The sequence below is a fragment of the Tachysurus vachellii genome, chromosome 6 (genome assembly GCF_030014155.1).
Source record: "Tachysurus vachellii isolate PV-2020 chromosome 6, HZAU_Pvac_v1, whole genome shotgun sequence".
Classification (NCBI taxonomy): domain Eukaryota; kingdom Metazoa; phylum Chordata; class Actinopteri; order Siluriformes; family Bagridae; genus Tachysurus; species Tachysurus vachellii.
In genome coordinates this window covers 13,368,039-13,389,991 of record NC_083465.1, presented here as the reverse complement: position 1 = coordinate 13,389,991, position 21,953 = coordinate 13,368,039, and the positions used below count along the sequence as shown (strand labels likewise).

At 37.9% G+C, this 21,953-nt stretch overlaps 2 protein-coding genes across 6 annotated transcripts in view; both read left to right on the top strand.

Annotated features, from left to right (window-relative positions):
- The window catches only part of dlg5a (discs, large homolog 5a (Drosophila)), a 37,183-nt gene extending 31,490 nt beyond the window's left edge, over nt 1–5,693 (top strand). For both annotated transcript variants that reach the window (XM_060872364.1, XM_060872363.1), the window contains exons 29-33: nt 136–279; nt 554–681; nt 1,601–1,710; nt 2,925–3,034; nt 3,153–5,693. In XM_060872364.1, coding sequence (XP_060728347.1) covers nt 136–279; nt 554–681; nt 1,601–1,710; nt 2,925–3,034; nt 3,153–3,256 — 596 coding nt within the window. In that variant the 3' untranslated portion in view covers nt 3,257–5,693. The remainder of the gene's footprint in view (nt 1–135; nt 280–553; nt 682–1,600; nt 1,711–2,924; nt 3,035–3,152) is intronic.
- Nucleotides 5,694–8,952: 3,259 nt separating this feature from the next.
- kcnma1a (potassium large conductance calcium-activated channel, subfamily M, alpha member 1a) overlaps nt 8,953–21,953 on the top strand; it is a 128,575-nt gene continuing 115,574 nt past the window's right edge. For all 4 annotated transcript variants that reach the window (XM_060872360.1, XM_060872362.1, XM_060872359.1 and 1 more), the window contains exon 1: nt 8,953–9,803. In XM_060872360.1, the coding sequence (XP_060728343.1) occupies nt 9,513–9,803 (291 nt within the window). In that variant the 5' untranslated portion in view covers nt 8,953–9,512. The remainder of the gene's footprint in view (nt 9,804–21,953) is intronic.

Sequence of the window (21,953 nt, the reverse complement as noted above, 5' to 3'; positions counted from 1 at the left end):
CAATAATTCAATAAATATGTTATAGGTTATTCAATTTTTTGAACCGTAGTCTATTAGCAGATTTTATTAAACTATCGTTTAGTATTTAAGTTTCCAGATTTAGTTAATGTGTAGAGTTTTGTGATGTTTGGTTAGATTGCGTGAGCCTTGCCTATCAGCGTGTGCAGAAGGTGGACTGCACGTCACCAAGGCCAGTGCTGCTGCTTGGGCCACTGGTGGACCCGGTTAAAGACATGCTCGTGAAAGAGTCTCCAGGGAAATTCAGCAGATGTGTACTCGGTTAGTTGACACTGGCACACAGTAAACCACAATATTGCTGTATGTGTCCTGATGCACTGTATGTGCACCTCATGCTGCTGCTCATTTTGGGATGCTCACATGGATCAGATTATATCCAGAGAGTTAAATGTTTTCCCGTATTCCATGTAGCTTTTCTTAAAAGTTCTTCTTTAAATGGTCTTTTAATTCCTCATCCCCATATCTATAATGTTAATGTTGTTAACAAGCATGCAGTGTTACTCACTTTTGGAACTTGTCTTTGGTGCTGATTCAGAGGTAATGAAGGCATCTCAGCAGGCCATCGAGCGAGGGGTGAAAGATTGCCTTTTCATCGACTACAAACGAAGAAGCGGCCATTTCGATGTCACAACTGTTGCTTCCATCAAGGAGATCACAGATAAGGTCCGTCCTGTTTTCAGTTAATAAGCGAGAAAGACCCGAAAGCAAACTTTTTAAAATTTGTTTAGGTTTTCCAATGGGCTACTAAAAGTTTCCAAAGATCTGTGTAATGAACAGATTTTATAGTCAGTACCCATATTTTTGGCCATGCAGAATAATATAACATAAATATTATGTAAAATGCATTGAGCATAGGCTTATTACAGTGCATATGACCTTCTGATTGTCAATCAAGACAGAAGGTTTTTTGTTCAGATATAGAGATGTATCTACAATACACAGTTTAAAGACAGTCTAGATGAAAACACATTGGTCCAAAGCAGTTGCTTTTTTCTTTTTGTTTATTATCCTGCTACATTTAACACAATGCACAAGGCCTTGCAGATTTCTTTGGGGCATGACACTTCTTTTTTTTTTTATTCCATGAACAATTTTTTTCTGAGATTTGCAAGTCTTTGTCTATATGTCAGCTCAAACCCCAGTCATTGTATTAACTTATTAAAGAAAAATTGGCATTCTGACCTTTTATTTTTATTTTCTGCTGATGCTTACTCATGAAGCATTTTTTTTAGGAACACCATGCTAATACTTTGTAGGGCCTCCCTTTTCTCACAAAACAGCCTTAGTTCTTAGTGGCATGGATACCACAAATTTTCTAAATATTCCTTTGAGATTTCATGATTTCATCACCTTATGGTGTCATGCTTTCATAAAAGCACAAAATCTCCCATTCTACCATATCCTAGAGGTGTTCTAGATTGGATTCAGATCCAGTGACTGGGAAGGCCACTGAAGAACATTGAAGTCCTTTTTTATGTTCATCAGACTACCATGAGACAACTTGTTCATGTGTTTGAAACCATTTGTTGTTCATGTATCTTTAAACCGAAGTTGCTCTTTGCTCTGTTATTTTATTTCTCAGGACTGCCACTGTTTGCTCGACATTGCACCCCATGCCATTGAAAGGCTTCACAGCGTTCAAATATATCCAATTGTCATTTTCATTCGCTACAAAAATGCAAAGCAAATAAAGTAAGTGTCCAAATCCTTTCCGATATAAGCCTCTTATGTTTGACAATCGAGCACACATTACTACTAGTAGGATTAGAATTGATGTTTTGTCCATCCTTGGTATTTTTACAGTCCACGAATAAATGCATTGCCTGAATGCTACTCAAAGCCTGTTGGGCTGAATTATCCTTGGCAGACACTGAGCTCTTCTCCAGAGACCAGAGGTCTCATTTAACAACCATGTGCATGAATAGATTTTGCGTAAATATAATATGTACTCACGTTTATATGCATGTTTCTAGACAGGATTATATGCATGTGTTTAGGCATGTTTTTATGCACAGAATGTGATTTATGATGTTATTTTTTTAGTGTGACAATGTGAGTATCTGTGAGTATAATGTTTTGGGTGGGAGCCATATTGAATGTGTGGTATTTATTAACGTCTTCTGCGTACAACTGCATACACACATGTAATTAAATGGCAATTTTCTTGTGCATGCTGGTGGTCCTTAAGCACAGAATTAGAAAATGTTCTATGCATGCTTTGATAAATTAGCCTCCTGGAGTCAATTGTGAAATTGAGAGCCTTCTGTAAAGGTGGACTGCAGTAGTTCACCCTACTTGGCTGACTGTGAACTGAAAGCTGCTGCTCTTAAGCAGATGGTTATTATCTGAGCTCGTTTTCTGTGAAAGATGTATGACACATTTTAAAGCAACGTCTGTGTGGGGTGTGTGCGAGTGTGTGTGTGTGTGTGTGGGAGGGGCGGGGGTTGGCGGATGCTCTCTAGAATGCGCACAGTAATATTTTGCAGTGATGCAAGTAAATGAAGAGAACGGAAGCTGACCATATATCTTGGTATATGTTTTACTGCTTCACACTCTACATGTAGAACTGAACAGAGCCAGTAATGCTGAAATAGTGTGGCTTTAAATTTCATTATATTCCTGTGACACAGATAACTAATGATGAAATTATCCCAGTAGAGCACCGCAAATTGATGAAATCCCAAGAGCCATAAAAGCCATGCCTCCTGTCAGGCTCCTTGTTATCCTTGACATGCTCAGTATCACTAACTAGATCACCAAATGAGTACAGCATTTAGAGATTGTAGGAAGTCTTGTAGGAACACTGCTTTTTTTTAGGCTAGCAGTACCAAAGACTAGTATTCATAACTGTATATAGTTATAATCATGTCAGTAAAAGATGTGCTCTTTTCATGTGCCTTGTATAGAGAACTGAAAGATCCAGTGTATCTGCGGGACAAAGTTTCTCAAAAACATTCCAAGGAGCAGTTTGAGGTTGCACAGAAGATTGAGCAAGAGTACAGCAAATTCTTCACAGGTTTGGATATGGATCTAGCTCTTTTTATTTTCTCATTTTTTTTGCTTGCTTGTTTGTTTCAATGATCGTGCTAGTCAAGGTTCGTAAACCTTTGAACTGATGATGGTTTCTTTTGCAGGTATTGTCCAAGGAGGCATGTTGCCCTACATTTGCACTCAAATCGTGACTATAGTGGATCAGGAGCAGAGTAAAGTCCTGTGGACTCCACTGGGCTCGCCTTAGGTGGCTGAGCCAGTCCTCTCCACTTACAGCCTCACATACACCTGAGCTTACAAACACTATGCTTTTACACTCGCACTACACAAAGGTACACTACAGCGAGCATTGCATTTTTTTTCTTTTATTATTCATTTATGTTTAATTGTAACTTTATGTTTAAGTGTAACATTTTATGTGTAACTGTAATGGAGCCTTTTATTTGTGTGTGTGAGAGAGCGGTTGAGTGTGTGTGTGTGTGTGAGAGCGGTTGTGTGTGTGTGTGTGTGTGTGTGTGTGTGTGTGTGTGTGTGTGTGTGTGTGTGTGTGTGCTCGCAAATGCAGGATTATAGCACTGAAGTTTTCAATGTTTTCCTTTGGTCTTCCTGATGGACATCCAACAATTAGTAATGCTGCATCTAAAACACTTGTTTACAGATGAGTCAGTCCGTGAATTGTTATTTAATGTCTGCTTGAATGTGTCCTCTCGCTTTTATCTTAATGAAGTCCCAAGTCACCTCTCTTTCTCATCCAAACCCAAATTAAGCTGACTATCCCAAGCCTGTTATACCAAAATGACACGCATGTGTGTAGGTGTTTTTTCATCATTAAGGGGACTGAACATTCATTGTAGATAAAGATTAAGCTTTGGTCGTTTATGTAAATGTAATGGTTTTTGGGTTGAAGTGAACAACAACTAAGCATTGTACGGGCCAAATGGAAGTGCCTTTGGAGAACTCCTGAGCGTATGACAATGGCATATTGAAAGTCTGGTGTTTGAAACTCCTCAGATTGCACTCCAGGGCTAGACAGACCACTGTGGTAACATTTTCCTAGAGGAAAATTTGTTGAAAAGAGAATATGAAATCTAACACTAATACAGTTCACAGTTCTGATGTAGAGGCACTCACTTAACCTGTATGTATGCAAACTTCTATATAGAACTTTAAAATATAATATTTTATATATATATATATATATATATATATATATATATATATATATATATATATATATATATATATATAAAACAAAACATATAAATATATTAAATGTATTTTGACTAGGCTGTTGGCCTAGGGAGCAGGTGTCGAGTCAGGTCTTAGCAGATAAGAGCATGTTCCTTTTGTATGTTTCTTCTCGATGTTTTTTGTTTGTTTGTCACTTTTATATGTACCCACTGAGAAACACCATGGAAGGAAGAGATGCAGGGTAAATATAATTGGGTCTCCTATGCTAAATCTGGTTAAATGTTAGTTATTTTTTTCATGTATATTTAAGTTTTCTTTTTTTTTTGTTGTAATTATTATATAAATTCACCAGGCGCAGTTGCATAACTTTTATTCAGACTCGTAATCCCAGCAGTTAATGTGCCAAAATTCAATGTGTCCATTTTTTTTATTTTTGTTTTGCACTTGCAATATTATGGACCCTAAACAATAGCTGTTTTTAGGATTCCAGTAGAGGTTACAAATAGGTACTATACTTATTACTTTTGTGATTTAATATTGATTTGTGTATCACTCATGTTCCATACATTTCATTATTTGCATCTATTCTTATATTAGAAAAGAACCATTGCATCATTTACACTCTTAATTAAAAAAAGGGATTTCTTATTGCACAGTTGTCTCAAAAGAAAATCAGTCCCAACCTTGTCTATTGGGTTGAAATTATACTTTTTGTTTCAATTACTATTCACATCTAAATGTTGTTTTTGTTTTTTTGTTTGTTTTTTTCTAAATAAGTAGCATATGGTTTTAAATGAGAGGGATTCAGCCAATACAATTTAAAGAAGTATAACTAGATGACAGGTACTGTTATTGATCTGGATTTTCAATATTACAAAGAATGTGATTTGTATGAAATAATGTTAAACAACTTAACATGAGAATAAAAGTCATTTTCTGTATCATACTTATATTATCAAACAAATCCAGGTGTTGTTTGAAAGGTGTTTTCATTCTAACCAACTGTGAACTAACCAGTGTTGATGTCCAGTAGATTGATGGGGGATGTAATTGAGCTTCGAGTGAGTTAATTGCTAGCTTCGTTATTATGCTGATGGAGCTAGCAGTACGACAGTAAGAGGTAAATTGTGGTATTAAATGTGGTATTAAATCTTGGAAGTGAGGTTTAAAACATTTATTAGGATGTTTAGAGGACATACTGATATTTTGAACCTTATTTGTCTTTTTATAGAACTTTAATTACATTGGTTAAACTAAGCTATACTGCCACCAAAGCAGTGATTTATTTGGAATCTAAAATACCACTTAAAATTACTTTTTAATGTTTTGTTCTTTGTAAATTTATACAGGATTTTTCCAACTCTAGTCCAGAGGAACGCCACTACTCTGCCCATGTTTTCATCACTTCCAACACTAGGTCAAGTTCATCACCTAATTATTAAGTATTTCATGAATTGGGTCAGCTTGATAATAAAACTAATATTTTCTTTTGACTCGTCTTATTAGTGATTATTGTGAGAACAACAGAAGGGCTAATGCAGTTTGCTTCAGTAAGTCCTATGTGTTGAGAGAAAAAATGGAATTCAGATATTTCAGGACATGCAAAAACAACGGAACTTCATTCAGTCATTCACAGTATAACCTTGATGTTTGTCAGATGGTTTAAAGGCTGTACATTTTATTGGTTGTGCCATTAACACAATTTATTCTTCATAAAAATCAAATCTTGTCTTTAATTCTTTTTGAACAGATGATTGGATTGTGTACACAATTTACCTGTACATGATGTATACCAACAAAGCATGTTTGCTCTGTCAATGTATGATGTAGTGAGACTGCTGTGGATTATTCCTCTACTGATCAGCCAAACCACATTTAAAGAGTTGAAGGAACCTTCCCTAAGCTTCTTGTTTACTTGAAATTTTCAATTTGCCCTCTAACTCCCAATGCATATAAATGGCCGATATGTGCTACTTTGGCACTCTACAAGTCCCTTTGCCCTCCTGATGGGTTATCTGTTTTGACAGCTGCCACCAGCTTATCTGAGCTTAAGTAGATGCAAGGCTGCTTGATAATGATCTTTCTAGTTAAAAGGGACTTTCATCTTCAGCTAAAACATCGAGAGCTCTGCTCTCCGTTTCCTTCACAGGGTTTCACACTGATTTTTTCCAACTTTGCAAAATCTGTATTCTTAAAATCTCCTCCTTAGCCTCTAATCATGACAGTTGGGCAGGATGTGCCGCAAGGTGATCAGTTCTGGAGTGCTCTGCTCCTCATAAACTTCCATTAATTAATGAATTACGAAAATATATACTGTGACACCAAAGTTATTTGGGCATGCCTCCTAATTACTGAGTGTTTTAGCCATGCCCACTGCGAACAGGTTCAGCATTTAGACATGCATACAACATGGACACACAATGACAGTAAAATGGGAAAGTGCACTGCTAGATCTGCTTCACTGAAAAAGAACAACATCACTCACAGAGCAGTGCTGCAGTGCTGAAGTACATAAAATTATGTCCTATTGCATCACTCACTACAGAATTCCAAACATCCCCAGGAAGCAACATAGGCACAATTAATGGACAATTAATTGCGTTTCCACCTGCCACACTTTAAAGTCTCGGTCAATAAATACATCCTTATTGGAGTTTACTAGGTCAGGATCTGTGAGTGCTATCAGTCTAAAAACTCAGTTGTGCAATTCCAAATGTTAAGTCAAGTGGACAAATCTGGATTTTGTGGATGCCTTGGGAATCCTACCCACTGAGTCAACAGTAATGGTAAAGGGGGTAATGTTTTTCAGGGTTTCTTCTAGTCTACTTAGTTCCAGTAAAGGCTAATATTAATGGTGCATACAGACATTTTAGGCAATTGTCTAATTTGAATATTATGGCATCAGTTCAGGTGAAGGTCTTTTATGGTACCTTGACTGTGCCCTTGTACACAAAATAAGGTCTATTAATACATGACATGATGAATTTGGTGTGTGGAGGAACTAACCTGCACAGAGCCATGAACTCAAATAAATTGGAATGCTATTTGAAAGGCAGGCCATTTTCATACAGTATATGAGCATACAACTGAAGACTAAATGAACACAGAATCTGAAATCGGGCACACTCCAATATCTTGTAGAAAGCCTTCCAGGAAGAGTGGACAGCAGAGGGGCAACTCCACATTAATGCCCTTATTTATGGAATGGGATGTCTAGTAAGATCATAAGGTGTCCACATACTTTTGGCCATATTATGTATATGCTGATGTTCCATTTATTTGCCTACTGTTGGCCAATTGTGGGGCAGGGATTCATCGCCCCTTTTTGTTCCATAGAGTTGTGGTATGTGGTAGCCTAGTGGTGTTGGGCTACCAATCGGGAAGGTTGTGAGTTTGACCCCAAGTCCAACAAGCTGCCAGTGTTGCTTAAACTTCAATTGCTCAGTTGTCTAAAAATTAGATAATGTAAGTCGCTGTGGATAAGGGTGTCTGCCAAATACTTATAGTTAATAAGTACCTAGTGTTTTTTCTGTAATGTCCAGTCTACAACTCGGCAATGTGGTCATTTTTACACACATATTGGTTTAAAAACCAATAATAATCTGGCTCGGTGGTCAACATCCTCATTCATCCCCGTTTTAAAGTGATCAAACTGACCCAAGGTTTCCAGATTGACCCAAAATGGATGCTTTGGTACAAAGAGGAACACCTTCAGTTCTGTGACCTTTTTACATCCCTTGATTTCATATAACTGGAGCCTTTTCTCTTTGGCCCAACAACGTTCATCCTCTCTTTATAGTTTAATACAATGTTTGAATTAAAAACCACAGTTTATGTTGATCTATGGTTTGTTTTAGAGCTTTAAGAACAAGCTCATTATGATCATGAAGACCATACAGCCATATAGTACAGTTCTGCTCCAATATGTCCACATGTGCTATAGTATTTCTGTCACAATTTATATTAAACTGTCCAAATATCTCACTATAGTTATACATTCACATGCACACACATTATCGTTATTGTCAGTCTGTCCTACTACAGATGATCAGCATATCTTCCAGACAATACGGTAACCATAAAGCTACTAAAATAAACTAGAATGTTATGAACTCGGTCGCTCATGAAGTGCACTGTGTGGATCACTGCTGCCTTCGTGCAAACCTCATTTAATCACTCTTTATTTATTTAAACCTAAAGATGAGCATTTTATCAGTCAGAATCCATTATGATTGGTATTTAAATAATAATATTGCTTAACCCAATGTGCACAACCTGTATGAAACGGACATGTTGCTGTATGCGTCTCAGTCCAACAGGTTTCTAATCACTCCACAGTAACTCAGTGTTTATGGAGAAGGTCGTGAGGCTGAAATAAGCCCCTCACCACCAGGATCCGGTGTATGTTACACCTTGTTGTCAGAAACGAGCTTTTTAGCCAAATCTCCGTTTGCACCAACGACTTGTGCGTCATGTCGGCTGTACACACTGCAGAAACGATTCAGCCGAGACCCAAACACACAGCTTACCCGCCTAACTGTTCTACAGCACCATCTTTATTATTGTGCTTTAGCTCCGCCCTCCTACCTGTAAATCTGCCTAGCAGTGCGTGCGTGTGTGCGTGCGTGTGTGTGTGTATGTGCGAGTGTGTGTGTGCGTGTGTGTATGAGCGAGTGTGTGTGTGCGTGTGTGTGTATGTGCGAGTGTGTGTGTGTGTGTGCGCTCAGTGAGAGAAGCGGAGCGACTGACAGCACCGTTTCCTCTGTCAGCTCCGACTAACAGAACCATCCAATAAACGTAACGATGCTATAACGCTGTTTCCTATTATAGTCGTAAACATTTAATACGCCAAGAAACATTTTTTTTGCGGACGTTCATTATTAAGTCGGCGTCTATGAGAGAAATATCGGTTTGTCGCCGCGGTCCCTGGATGGAAGACCGTGATCTTGGAGGCGCTCGAGCTGATTGAAGAGCTGCGTTTATTTTATTTCTCTTACACAGCTTCAGTTCTAACAAGGATAGCAAGACAACTCATATAAAATGCATACATGGCTCAGATTTGCCGATTATTTCGAATATTTAGAAAAACCCAGTGAAAAGTCGTCGTTATTGCGGATTTAAATGTGTCGCGCAGAAGGACCTCCTGTTTCTCTGCCGATTTCACGCGAAGCGACATTTTGGGTTAAGAAACTATCATTGACAGCGAGGAGCTTGTGCTATAGGGAACGGCACTGTTGCGCAGACTGGGCTTTTTAAAGCAATATGGCTGATGGCTGTGGCTGGGGGCGCTGGCAGGAGCAGGAGCTCTCCAAATGCTAGCTGGGGCAGATCGCAACCTTTCCCGCGGCGGCGACGGCATCTCTAGAATGACTAATAATAACAACTACAATAAAAACTCGGACTCTTCTGTCTCTATATCCAGGATGGATGTGATCATCCCGTTCTCCGCAGACGTGCCGTGCGATAACAATGGCCAGCGCATGTGGTGGGCTTTCCTCGCCTCGTCCATGGTGACGTTCTTCGGGGGTCTCTTTATCATCCTCCTGTGGAGGACCCTCAAGTACCTGTGGACTGTCTGCTGTCATTGTAACGTCAAAAACAAGGTAACCCCATCAGTCCTGTGCACCCTGCTGTAGATCTATGTATATTTCTACAATAGAAAGTAGGAAAGAGAAAGGAGAAAACACATAATCCAATCGAAACAGTGCTTAAGAGCATATATATATATATATATATATATATATATATATATATATATATATATATATATATATATATATATATATATATATATATATACATATATGTATGACATATTGAGAGTTGCCATATTGGGAGAGGGGAAAATGACAGGCCTTTGCAAACACATTTGTCAACGCTGGATGTTTTCACCACTGCTGCTGATTAAAGCCTGTTTAGGCCTGGTGTTTCACTTCACTGAATGATCTAGAAATGTCAGAAATTTTATAACATCAGTGTATCATATGCTCTGTATTTCGCAATTAGTTTCAAAATGGATGTACACATCATGTCATAAATGTTGCTTATTAAGCTTTCTATAAACACAGTTGCATGCAAGACATTTGGTTGACAATGTAAAAATGCTTAATACAGACAACTGGTGTATTTAATAACAGCATGTGAATACTTTTAATAAGTAATATTTGGTGAGGTTTTCATTATATTCAACCACATGTCAGAGTATAACCTCTAAAAGGAAATAACAGTGTCTGTAGTGCCATGTGCTCTGCAAACATCAGGAAAAAACAATGATTTGGACCTCCAACCCAAACTCAAGGAAGGGTCTATATTTGTCTGTCAGTCAATGTTACTTTCTCAATGTAGGCATTCTCACTTTGTTCCAAATGGTGTCCTAAACGTTCCTGTGACAGTGACACTATGTGAGTCATTAAGGGATGTCCAAAGATTAGCATCCTTAAATTTTACCTTTTGCTGTTGTAAGCATGATGCCATTCAGAAATACCAATGTAGATTCACAATCATGCATTGCCGTTTATTTGCTCAACTGTCTGTGTGGGTGTATTTACAATGATCAGGAAATATTTTCTGTTTTGGTGAAGAGGTTGGCAAAATGTCAGTTGTCAGTTGTTTCACCAAAAGAGAAAATGCACTAGATCACACTAAATCATATGAATAGCATTGGCACAATTAGTAGATAAAATGAACTAATCGATGGTATAAAGTTTAATTAGTAAATTCTGTTAAGTTCATTTGTAGAGAACAATGGTGAGTCCATGTCAGTACGGGCTTTGTGACAGGTAAGGGCTCATGAGCACTCTTTTGACCCATATAGTGAAATGTGGAACACTAAAGGAAGCTTGTGCACTTTTTGTATCCAAAATTTAAAATGCTTTATTAAAAAGCTGTTTGGTGAAGTTATGTGGAGTGAGCAGCAGGGAAAGTCAGTGCTGGTTTAACATACCCAGTAATCCTGTATACTGATATAAACTCACTGCAGCTGGGCGCTCTAAACAGGCACACCATAAAGTAACGTACAGACTTACAGGGATTTAAGCAGCTGTTCACTTCATCAGGTCTGTAAGTTGTTGGCTATGTAAAAATGGTCCTGAATTTGTTGCACAATGTCTAGTCCTCTTTAAGATGGCATAGTTTTCATATTTTTTTAATTCATTTATGTGCAAAGATTCACGTTATCACTCATTATGGGATTTTTCAGATTTTCCTGGTTTCCTCTCTCATCTCAAAAACATATCAGTATATACTGTACAGTAGATTTGCCCTAGCGGGCACACGCTCACTCAGTGGTTAGCACATTAGCCGCACACCTCCAGGGTTGGAGTCCCGCCTCTGCCCTGTGTTTGTACGTTCTCCTTATGCTTCGGGGTTTTCTCTAGGTACTCTGGTTTCCAACTCCAGTCCAAAGACTTGTTTTGTAGTCCATAGTGTCCATAGTGTAGTCCTAAATTGTCCATAGTATTCAAGTGTGTGCAGTTGTGCCCTTGTTTGTTGGGAAGGCTCCAGGCTCCTTGCAACCCTGTGCAGAATAAGCGGTACAGAAAATGGATGGATTTGCAATAGGTGTGAATGAATGTGCAAGTGTGTGTGCTATTGACTTACATCCTATTACCACCTTGCGCATAGATTCTGGATTTACTGTGAATCCTGACCAAGATAAATCACAAGGATGAATTAGAAGAAAGTGTAAGTTATTTCATAATATCATAGATGCTTGAAATGAACCATAACAACATACCATTTGCTTTACAAGTGACTGGATTGTAGAACGTTTGAATAGATTTTTCCATTAAGGCATAAGGTTTACATATTAATATTTTTACATGCAGTTTATTTGTTTACAGTTGTCTGACATTGTATGCATGTGTAATAAGTATTTGTTAACAATTTGAGAAAGGTGTGATGATGTCATGGTGTTACATTTCATTTATTTAAATAATTCTCTGGGTATGAGTGTGCCAAGCTTGTTACTTATTTAAATGAAAAGGGTTAATGACGTCTGTGAAGTCTCCAGTCTTCATTACCTTTTAATTACCTACATGAAGAAGCGTTCCGACAGAGCAAGCAGCCCATCCGACACTGACATGGTGCTCTGCCTCTTCAGAGGGAAGTTGTTGAAACACAATCAGGCCTATGTCTGGATCTTCAGCAACTGGGAGCACTGGAATTAAAACTCTTCATTTCATTTTCAACACATCTCATCCCCTTTGTAATTTGGTTGTGCTAATGCTTGGTAAATGTGTATCCGATGGTAATTCATGACTGTGCTACTGACAATGTCTCACCATACCCGAGTTTCGTTAAAGATATGAGAACAGTGCTGAGGAAGATAATCATTTGAGTCTAGGTTTAGAGTCTTTAGAGACTTCTGAGTCTAGGTTTACACTCAGTGCTTTCTAGGAACATTAAGAGGATGACTATGGAGACCAGGCCTTCTTGGTATGGTGCTAGTAACATTAGCAGGCTGCGAACACAAGAAGAGAGTCAGAGTCATAACTTTGCCACTTGTTATATAGCACCAACTATTTTGTATCTTTCATCACCTAATAATGGTGAAGCATAAACCAGCATTGAAGTTATTAAAGTTATTGGTCCTGTTAATAAAACATGTTAATAGGTTCCTGGTTAGAGCCAAGGAGCAGCACTCACAGGGGCTTGTCTAACTGGTGTTTACGTACTAGTTAGCCTTGTTATAAATCATGGGACACACACGTCAATTTATACTTAACACTGATTTACTTTAGGCTATTTGCTTTTTCCTCAGGAAGAATATGTGTGTAAAACAGAGCAGATTCTTTTTACCACTGGAATAAGGAGAAACTGTAAACATCTGTGCATAAACCTCTTATTTTCCAGGTGACCAATTGTAAGCAACTTTTAAGAATTATAATTGAAAATGACAGGTTATTTTGCCAGCAGTATTTATTTTTAGGTTGTTAAAAAAAAATCCTACTGGAATTACATGATTTTTTTTTTTTTGTTAATTCTACTTTGTTAAGCTTGGGTGGATTCCACAAATTTTGTGGAAAAAAAAAAACATAGTTTGAATTATATATTGTGTGGGTTTTATGGTAAATACTTTCTAATGTTTCCAATCCACTCAGAGCTGATACAACCAAATGCTTTTTTCCTACAGCATCTATAATAAGCACAGAGAGATGTTTCTGTGTCAGAGGGATGATGTTTGTTTTCCTTTAATGCAGACAGGATTGCAGATACATGTTCTGACGGTCTTGTGTATATGTGTGTACCCTCTCATGCTTGGCAACGCAACGGCTGCTGCTGAGCCGACAGGCGAACTGCACACATTCAAAGATCAGCTGTCCCTCTTTTACACCTCCCCAGTGTGTCCCACACAGAGCTCATGTGGTCTGACTGCTTATAACAGGGTTTCTCAACTTTTGTTCTGGTAAATCCATTGCTTGGCACAGTATCAAGTTCCTCTAGCACCCACAACACACCTGACCCCCGTGGAGGGCTTAATATGTTGCTGACATCTTTGGTCAGGTGTATTAGGAAACACAAAAGCAGATAGGATGCATAAAAAACTGCAGGGCTGGCCTTATAGTGTAGCATATGATCTGCTCTAAGTGCAGCTGTTTGCATTGTAACTTTTTAAAATATAACTGCACAAATTTAATAACCAAGGATGGGCAAATACAAATCATAAATTTGCACTAATCAAGCGAGCATTTAAAAGCTCCAACGTGCTTTCTCATTCCATTGATTTGGTTGCTTTGAAGTTGATTGATTCCATTGATTCTTTCTCATTCCATTGATTTGGTTGCTCTGAGTAGGCTAAGAAGTGGTAGCTAACAAATAGTAAATGATCCTTTCGTGTATATTATAAAGCTACTGTAAAACCCATTTTAAATCTTGTTCCTATTGGACAGGATTCAAACTATAGACATATTCATGTTTTTAGATGAGGACCAAATATAAGTTTATTGAAGTAATGCATCATCTCCAACATATTTAAAAACTGACTTTCAGTTATTTCTGAAGATCTAGAATATATAATCAGCCTCAAACAGAGGAGACACAGAATCATTTTGAAGGTCGTGTATCATCAGACACTTTAGATAGTAACCCAATAAATCTCATGGATCTTATGTTCTTAGTCCTCTACTAAAACTTACAGGAACTAGAGGGCTCTTTCTCATTAAACTTGCAGCATAACACCATTTAAAAAAAAAAAAAAAGCTAGAAGTCTCAGCTAGAAGATATGAGCCACCTGTGTTCCTCATTTAGAAAATCTATCATCCATGCCGGTGAATTGGTACACCTTCTTAAAACAGACATGAATAACAACCACTACAATAAATGTGTGTAGTGCAGAAGACTGAAGGTGCTATTCACTAGAACATCAGTATTACAAGGTGTGTCGCACAACAATGAAACTCATATTTTTAAACATACACACCAAATCAAAACTTGTATTTTGTAGTAATTCAGGAGTAAGGTTTTCTTGCTTTTTTGCTTTTACCTCAATTAAAAATTAACAACAAATAAACCAAACCTGGCTGTCCTGGCTGTCCAAGCTATTAGCTTACTAACAAGCTTATTAATACACTTGATATTTTACTATGGGGGCACGGTGGCTTAGTGGTTAGCACGTTCGCCTCACACCTCCAGGGTCGGGGGTTCGATTCCCGCCTCCGCCTTGTGTGTGTGGAGTTTGCATGTTCTCCCCGTGCCTCGGGGGTTTCCTCCGGGTACTCCGGTTTCCTCCCCCGGTCCAAAGACATGCATGGTCGGTTGATTGGCATCTCTGGAAAATTGTCCGTAGTGTGTGATTGCGTGAGTGAATGTGTGTGTGTGTGTGCCCTGCGATGGGTTGGGACACCGTCCAGGGTGTATCCTGCCTTGATGCCCGATGACGCCTGAGATAGGCACAGGCTCCCCGTGACCCGAGGTAGTTCGGATAAGCGGTAGAAGATGAATGAATGAATGAATATTTTACTATTAGATTAGCTATGCAGAACTGTGATAGAGCACAGACATTCTTATACTAGTCCTTGTGTAGATGCATTTTAATTGCCTGTTCAGTTTAGTGCAGTCTATATTGAACGGCAGAGACACATAACGGTGACTGCTATAATGCAGTGGCCAGAGCTCATTTGTTGGTGACATTCGTGGGGAAGCCTGTGGGTTGGCTGTGGGCTGCTGCACCAGCAACTGAGCTTTTGCATTTCGGTCATGCATTACTGGCAGGTATGAGCATGCACTGAATGCAGGGCAAAGCTTGACCAGTGTCCACTGCTGAATTTCTGGCATCAGGAGTCACTGACTGGTTTGGATAATCTGGATCCTTTCGTGTATATTATAAAGCTACTGTAAAACCCATTTTAAATCTTGTTCCTATTGGACAGGATTCAAACTATAGACATATTCATGTTTTTAGATGAGGACCAAATATAAGTTTATTGAAGTAATGCATCATCTCCAACATATTTAAAAACTGACATAGTAATAGAAGATCAACCAACATTAAAAGAAAAAAGAATTCTCCCATCATTCTGTCCTGCTGTTTTATTTGACATGACACTATTAACAGGACCCTAGAGCACCAGAATATTTAGTGGTGAGAATCAAAAAGGAAGGTATGGGTGACTCTGAGAAAGAACTCAAGGGAGGTATTTCTTAATGCAGGGAAAGCCTTCCTGAGTTAAACCCCCTGATTCAGTACTATGCTCACTGGCATGGGAAAACAATTAGCTTCTCTCACGGTCAGGCTGAGTGAGCTGAGCTAGAACTGCAGTTAGTCAGAAAGCTAGGCAATGTCCATCTTTTAGTCTGGAGCATGGGCCCTGGAGAGGCAGCTGCCTCAGTCGCTGTGGCGATTGGTGCATTTTGTAAGGGCTAGCCACTGTCACTAGTGTTTCCTTTGACCCCTGGCTAATATTAACTGTAGCTCATGTTTCATAGAATATCAGTTGTCTTTTAAAATTTTCCAATTAACCCTGTTGCATGGCTGTTCCAGTAGGCAATATGATTTGGGTGCTCCTCCAGTCAGTAGCTGACATGGTCAATTATTTAGTTGGTGACTCAATGATCTTTTTAAAATGAGACCTAAATACACAGGCAAACATCTTTAGGCTTTTGTGTTCATCATCTCTTTAATATTTATGCACCTTTTAACTCACTTGGTTTTTGTTATCTGCAAATAATAATGGATGTTTAGGATGTTTACCTCTTCTAATTTTTTTATTTGTTTTTTTTTCTTTAAGCTTAACTTAGTATACCTTCTCTTCCATAACTGGGTATAGAAAAATAAAAGAGATTACTACTAGAGTGTTCATCTACCTACATCTGAAAAACCTCTAATATGCAACTATTTGGGAGTTTAAACTGGAGATGCTGTTCTTTAGAAGATCTTTGAGCCATTATTTTGCTAGTCAGCTTTGACTGATCAGCATGCTTACTACCGATTTGCACACATGAAAGTGAACTTAACATCCTAATCGGTGTTCAGAGCAGCATGCATGTTGCATGAAGCCGAAGACAGAAGAAGCAACGGCTAGAGGACGTTTCACTGACCTTCAGTCGTGTGGGCTGCTTATGCTGGAGCTGCTCACTCATGTGCTTCCATTTTTCCCTTGTGTGCTGAGACGCAAATAACAGGTTGTAGCGCTGATGGCAGGAAATGTTAATAACCTGTTTGGCTCCTAGCACACGCTAAAGTACATCAGTGTGATGGGATGGAATGGTTTCCATGGGTCTGTAGAGTTTAAGTCTTTGTTTGCTGGAGTTTTGATTATGTTTTAGCCTTCAGTCTTTTAGATTAAACAACATCCTGTTTTCTGTCTGCATACCTATTGGTTGGTTAAATAAAAGTCTAATTTTATTTATTCCAAAACAACAGCAGATACATTGTTGCTTATGAGCATATAAAGGAGGACTGCAGTGTAAAGGTGTGATAGGCTTTTATATAGCTAGCTGTTGTGTTTCTTTTAAATGAGAGGCTGTGTAGACATCGTCAATGGACGCTGTAGAGTGGAGATCAGTTTCACTGAGAAAACCTCATTAAAAATAGATGATAATACACTGCCATATTGTTTGCTGATGGATGTTGGCATTCAACGTATTAATCAGTCAGTAGTCTTAGTGCTATTGGGTTTCACTAGTGACCCCTGGGGAAGGACTATACTCTATGTTTAGAGTGAGAGTGTGGAGTTACGAGTTTGTCAATATATGTCGTTTCTATTTAAATAGCCTAAAAGCTATTTTAGTCATTGCTGCTTTACGCTTAACTAGCTTTTAGATTTCAGATCTGTTACTGTAGCAGCATGCCCAATTTATTGCTTCATCAATTCATTGATTAGGTCTTCTGTCATGCTGAGGTCTGTTGAACTTCTTTTTTAATAAGGTCTAAATTCGTAAGTATTTTCAGTATGAGCATTACCAGTAACAGCCTCAGGCAGGATAATGAAATCAGTTTAATGAGTAAATTGTCTGGCTGTCTATGCATTTATTTACCAAATATTCAGTAAGACCTCATTAAATATTTACAGGTATTCTTGCTCTAAACTAGTAGGTTTATATGTGTTATATATCAAAACAGAATGTCTTTTTTTCAATTGTATTTTATTATTTTGCTTGAAGTGTCTTAGGGATGATTTCCATGGGCCAGGTGATCTAGTTGTGTCATGTGTCAGAGTGTGACCTTTTTCTCTTTTTATTTCCTATAAGGCTCTTTTTAGTTCCTTCCCTTATTATGCAATGCTCTGCAGCTAAAGTTACATAATAGGTTAGAATACATGATGCATGGAGAAGCCTTTCATCAAGTGTCTCAGTAAAAGTAATTACTTGTTGTAAACATCTCTCTTACATGCATTTCTTAAATTACAACTTCAACAATCTGAGCTGTGATCTGACATCTGTGACATTTAATAATGCAAATGCCTGAATAATAAGCTTTGTTAAATAGCTTGCTTTATCATATACAACACACATGCATGCAAGTGTGCATTTTTACAGGCATATTTTGTGCTCAGCATTCAGATACCTGATGAATTTATTTAGAATTTTCATGGTTCTGCGCTTAAAAATTCAAAAGGGACTCAATTTTGCATCTGTACACACCTGACAGTCACATCTGACACAGCCTTTTGCAATCCTCTGCTCCCCGATGGATTTGAGTTGTGATGCAGCATTGGGCTTGTTAGCATTCAGTTGCTTCCCCACATCTAAAGCACAAAAAGCAATTGCTGTGCTTGAGTGAGAGTGTTAAGTCTCATAGTTCTAAGAGTGTGCATAATGCATAACTCTTTTCCAGCATCAGTGATTCTGTTGAAATTCAGGCTTTCAGCACCATGGAGAGCTCCAACATTGCCGCTCTCACTTGACCTGCAGTGTTTCTCAGCTGCATAATGTTTCCTGGAGCTCCAAGACAGGGTTTAAATCTTTAAAACACATCTACTTTACAAAATACCTGAGTGGGAAATAGATAATGGAATTACTGATTTTTTAAACAAACAAGAATTGGATATTGAATTAGTTATGAAGTTTAAGCCTTTTTGAATGTTGTGTTTGTATAGGACATAGTCTGTTAAGGACGCCCATAAATATATTTACAATACGTTAACCAGCTAAAAATGGCAAGTCAGACAACACAATGCAAGCACAATGCAGCATCAAAATGAAAGCCACAACAACAAATTCAGAATCACATCAGCAACTCAAAATGGAAAGTATTCTTACTGAACAGACTCATTGCTGATTGGACACGGCTGATTTGTAACACAATGTTGCAGTGAAAAGGTGACGACAGTGAAAATTTAATGCAAGGTTATTTGTTATTATAATAAATAGAAATTCTTTCTTCACAGATGTACAACGTTATGTACAAATATAAATATTATAATCTATAATAAATATTAAGATGTAAATAAAAAAATACCTTATAAAAAGCATGAATAATAGCATTCATATTTCCTTTCTCAGTGGGTACAATAACTTTTGACACATTTGTCTTCATTTTTTATGTTTACAAGAAGTTTATGTTTGACAAGAAGTTTATATTTTAATTTCTTTGCCTTTGTCAAAAGTTTATATAAAATTTGCCATGTTCTCCTTGAAACTGACATTAAGACCTCTATGTACACAATCCAAAGAAAATGAAATGTCTTTCATTTTTATCTTTCATTTGTTTGAGTTCAGTTCATTGTAATCACATTTTTCCATTTCTTGTGACTTTTTTCTGTGATTTATTTTGTGACTTAAGTATTTTTACTGTCTCCTCCTTTTCATCATTAAGACTGAGAAATTTTTAATGGTCTTGCTCATTTTCTGCAAGGAAGTAAGACGTTTTAAGCAACTCCCCTTTTTCCTGCAGCTGGGTCGTTTGGATAACAATGAAAAAAAGAGAGAAACGCAACAGCAACATTGCTCTACAATACATCACCTAATGCAATTTGTAATAATTCAGATAAAAATTGTATATCTCTGACCTGCTTCATTATTTTGAGTTGCTTTGGATTCTATGCACTGAATGAATAAGGAAAGTCTCGGCTCTTATATTTTCAAGAGCATATGAAGAGAAGTGCTGTGAAAAAGAGGACATACACATGAATCTCTGGTGTCAAGGATAGAGTTCAGTCCTGCATACTGAACAGTTCTGAAATTATTTGAAAAGTTTTGAGCAGCACTGACTAATAATAGTAAAATATTAAATACACTGGAGTTCTGGTTGAACATGAATTTCAAAACTTCTCTTATATTAAAGCTTGGGTTCTTGATATAATTGGCATGCAATAGAGTAAATGATCATAATAATCCTGTTTATCATGAAAGCAAAATCAGACCACTCAGATGATGACTTCGGGGACATACCATCAAATTACCTGCTCTCTGTTAAAAGCTGCACTGCAATATGCAGCATGATAAAAGACTGACATTAAAGCCTGCTGATATAATGCATTTTGTATTGTATAGTATTTATTTAAAGCACTGCTTTGATATGCTAATATTGACTTGTAAAGACCCTTAGTTAGCAGTCCACACTTAGTGGAGTTGAATTTGGGAGCCAATGCTACACAGCTGCTCTGCTTTTCTCAAATGAACACAACTGCTCAAAGTGCTGGCACATGCTCAAAAGCTCAGCTTGCTCTCCCTCCACCTCCCCTTCCGCCTCCATTTTAAATTTTCCTTCTCCCGTCCTGGCAGTAGCATATCCCTTCCTGAGTAGTAACCATGGTTGTTGTTTCTTTTCCTCTTTAACCCCTTAACACAGACTTGTAACTCACTTATTGGTCTTCTAACATATTATTCAATTAAAACTATGAATAATAGTGAAACTATTAAACTATGAAATAGGTCTAGACCCACATATGAGCCTTTTGAGTTTAATAGGTTAAGATGTATGGGGTTTTAGCCTCTGGGAATACAAGTCATGTGTGAGACAGTGGCTCTTGCCTTTCAACTCCACAAAGAGGGTCAGGGTCAGAGTTGCCTTAGGCTGGGAGTTGCTTTTGTGTAACAACACAAGCGTTCACTTTTTTTTACGATGTAACCGAACATAGCCTGCAAGTAGTTGTTAAGCTGACTCTGGGGACTAGCTAAGAAAAGGTTACATGCTCATTAATTACTCTGCCATTGTAGAATCCGGTTGTGTTCACTGTCCATCAAGCCTACCTCCCTTCAGCTGCCTATTATTTTCCATTTCAGTTATTTAAAATATAATGTAGAGATTTAAAGTGGGTTACTACATGAATAGCCATGCTTCATCTCCCAGAAACCAACAACGTTATGCACAATGAGTGGTTACACTATTACTGTGCTTTAACAAACGATCCTGCATTCAGAGTTTTAAGCATTAAGCAGATGGGGCACCGATGCAATATCAGAAAAACAGAGGACAGTGTCAGAGTACTTGGATCATTTTTGTAAATATTCACACTATAAAAAATATACAGTCCCCTCCTAATCTTTTTTCCTATATACTGAAGATATTTGGGTTTGAGACCAAAAGATGAATATAATACAATAGGTTGAATTTCAGCATTATTTTTTACATTTTCTCTTTCACATCTAGATGTGGTGAACAACTTAACACGGGACACATTATGTCTGAACTCAAGTGATCATAAATATTGGGGCGTGTGACTGACAGGTGTTGCTTGTTGCACAGGCGTTCTCTGTTAGATTGACTGTTTATTATTTATTATTAACCTGAACCTGAACCTATGAAGACTTTATTTGCTATTAAAAAGGTTAAACCAGTGTGCTGGCTATGGAAGAAAAGCTAACCATTTTGAAGCTGAAAAGAGAGAAGGTGAATCAGAACCATCGCACAAGCATTGGGCACAACCAAAGGAAAACAACAGGAGACGATGACAGCAACATTGTGTAAGCTGTGAAGAAAATCCATAAACCAACAGTGATGCCAGCAACAACCTCCACAGCACAGGGGTAAAGCTATACAATCCACTGTTTGTAGAAGACCTTTAGAGCATAAATATAGAGGCCATAACACAATACGCAAACCACTCATCAGCACTAAGAATTAGAAGGCCAGATTGGAAATTGCCAAGTACAGAGATGATTCAGAAAAGGTCTAAAACCAGGATTAACTCTCTTCCAGTAAAGTAAATAAAAAGGATAAAGAGAAAGGATCTGCTTATGATTTATATCACACAAGCTCATGGGCCAATCTTGGTGGACAAAGTGTCATGGCCTCTGCACAGACACAAAGATTCTGTATGATTTAGAGAAACCTCATCATGCAACAAGACAAACATGCTGCCAACTAAATA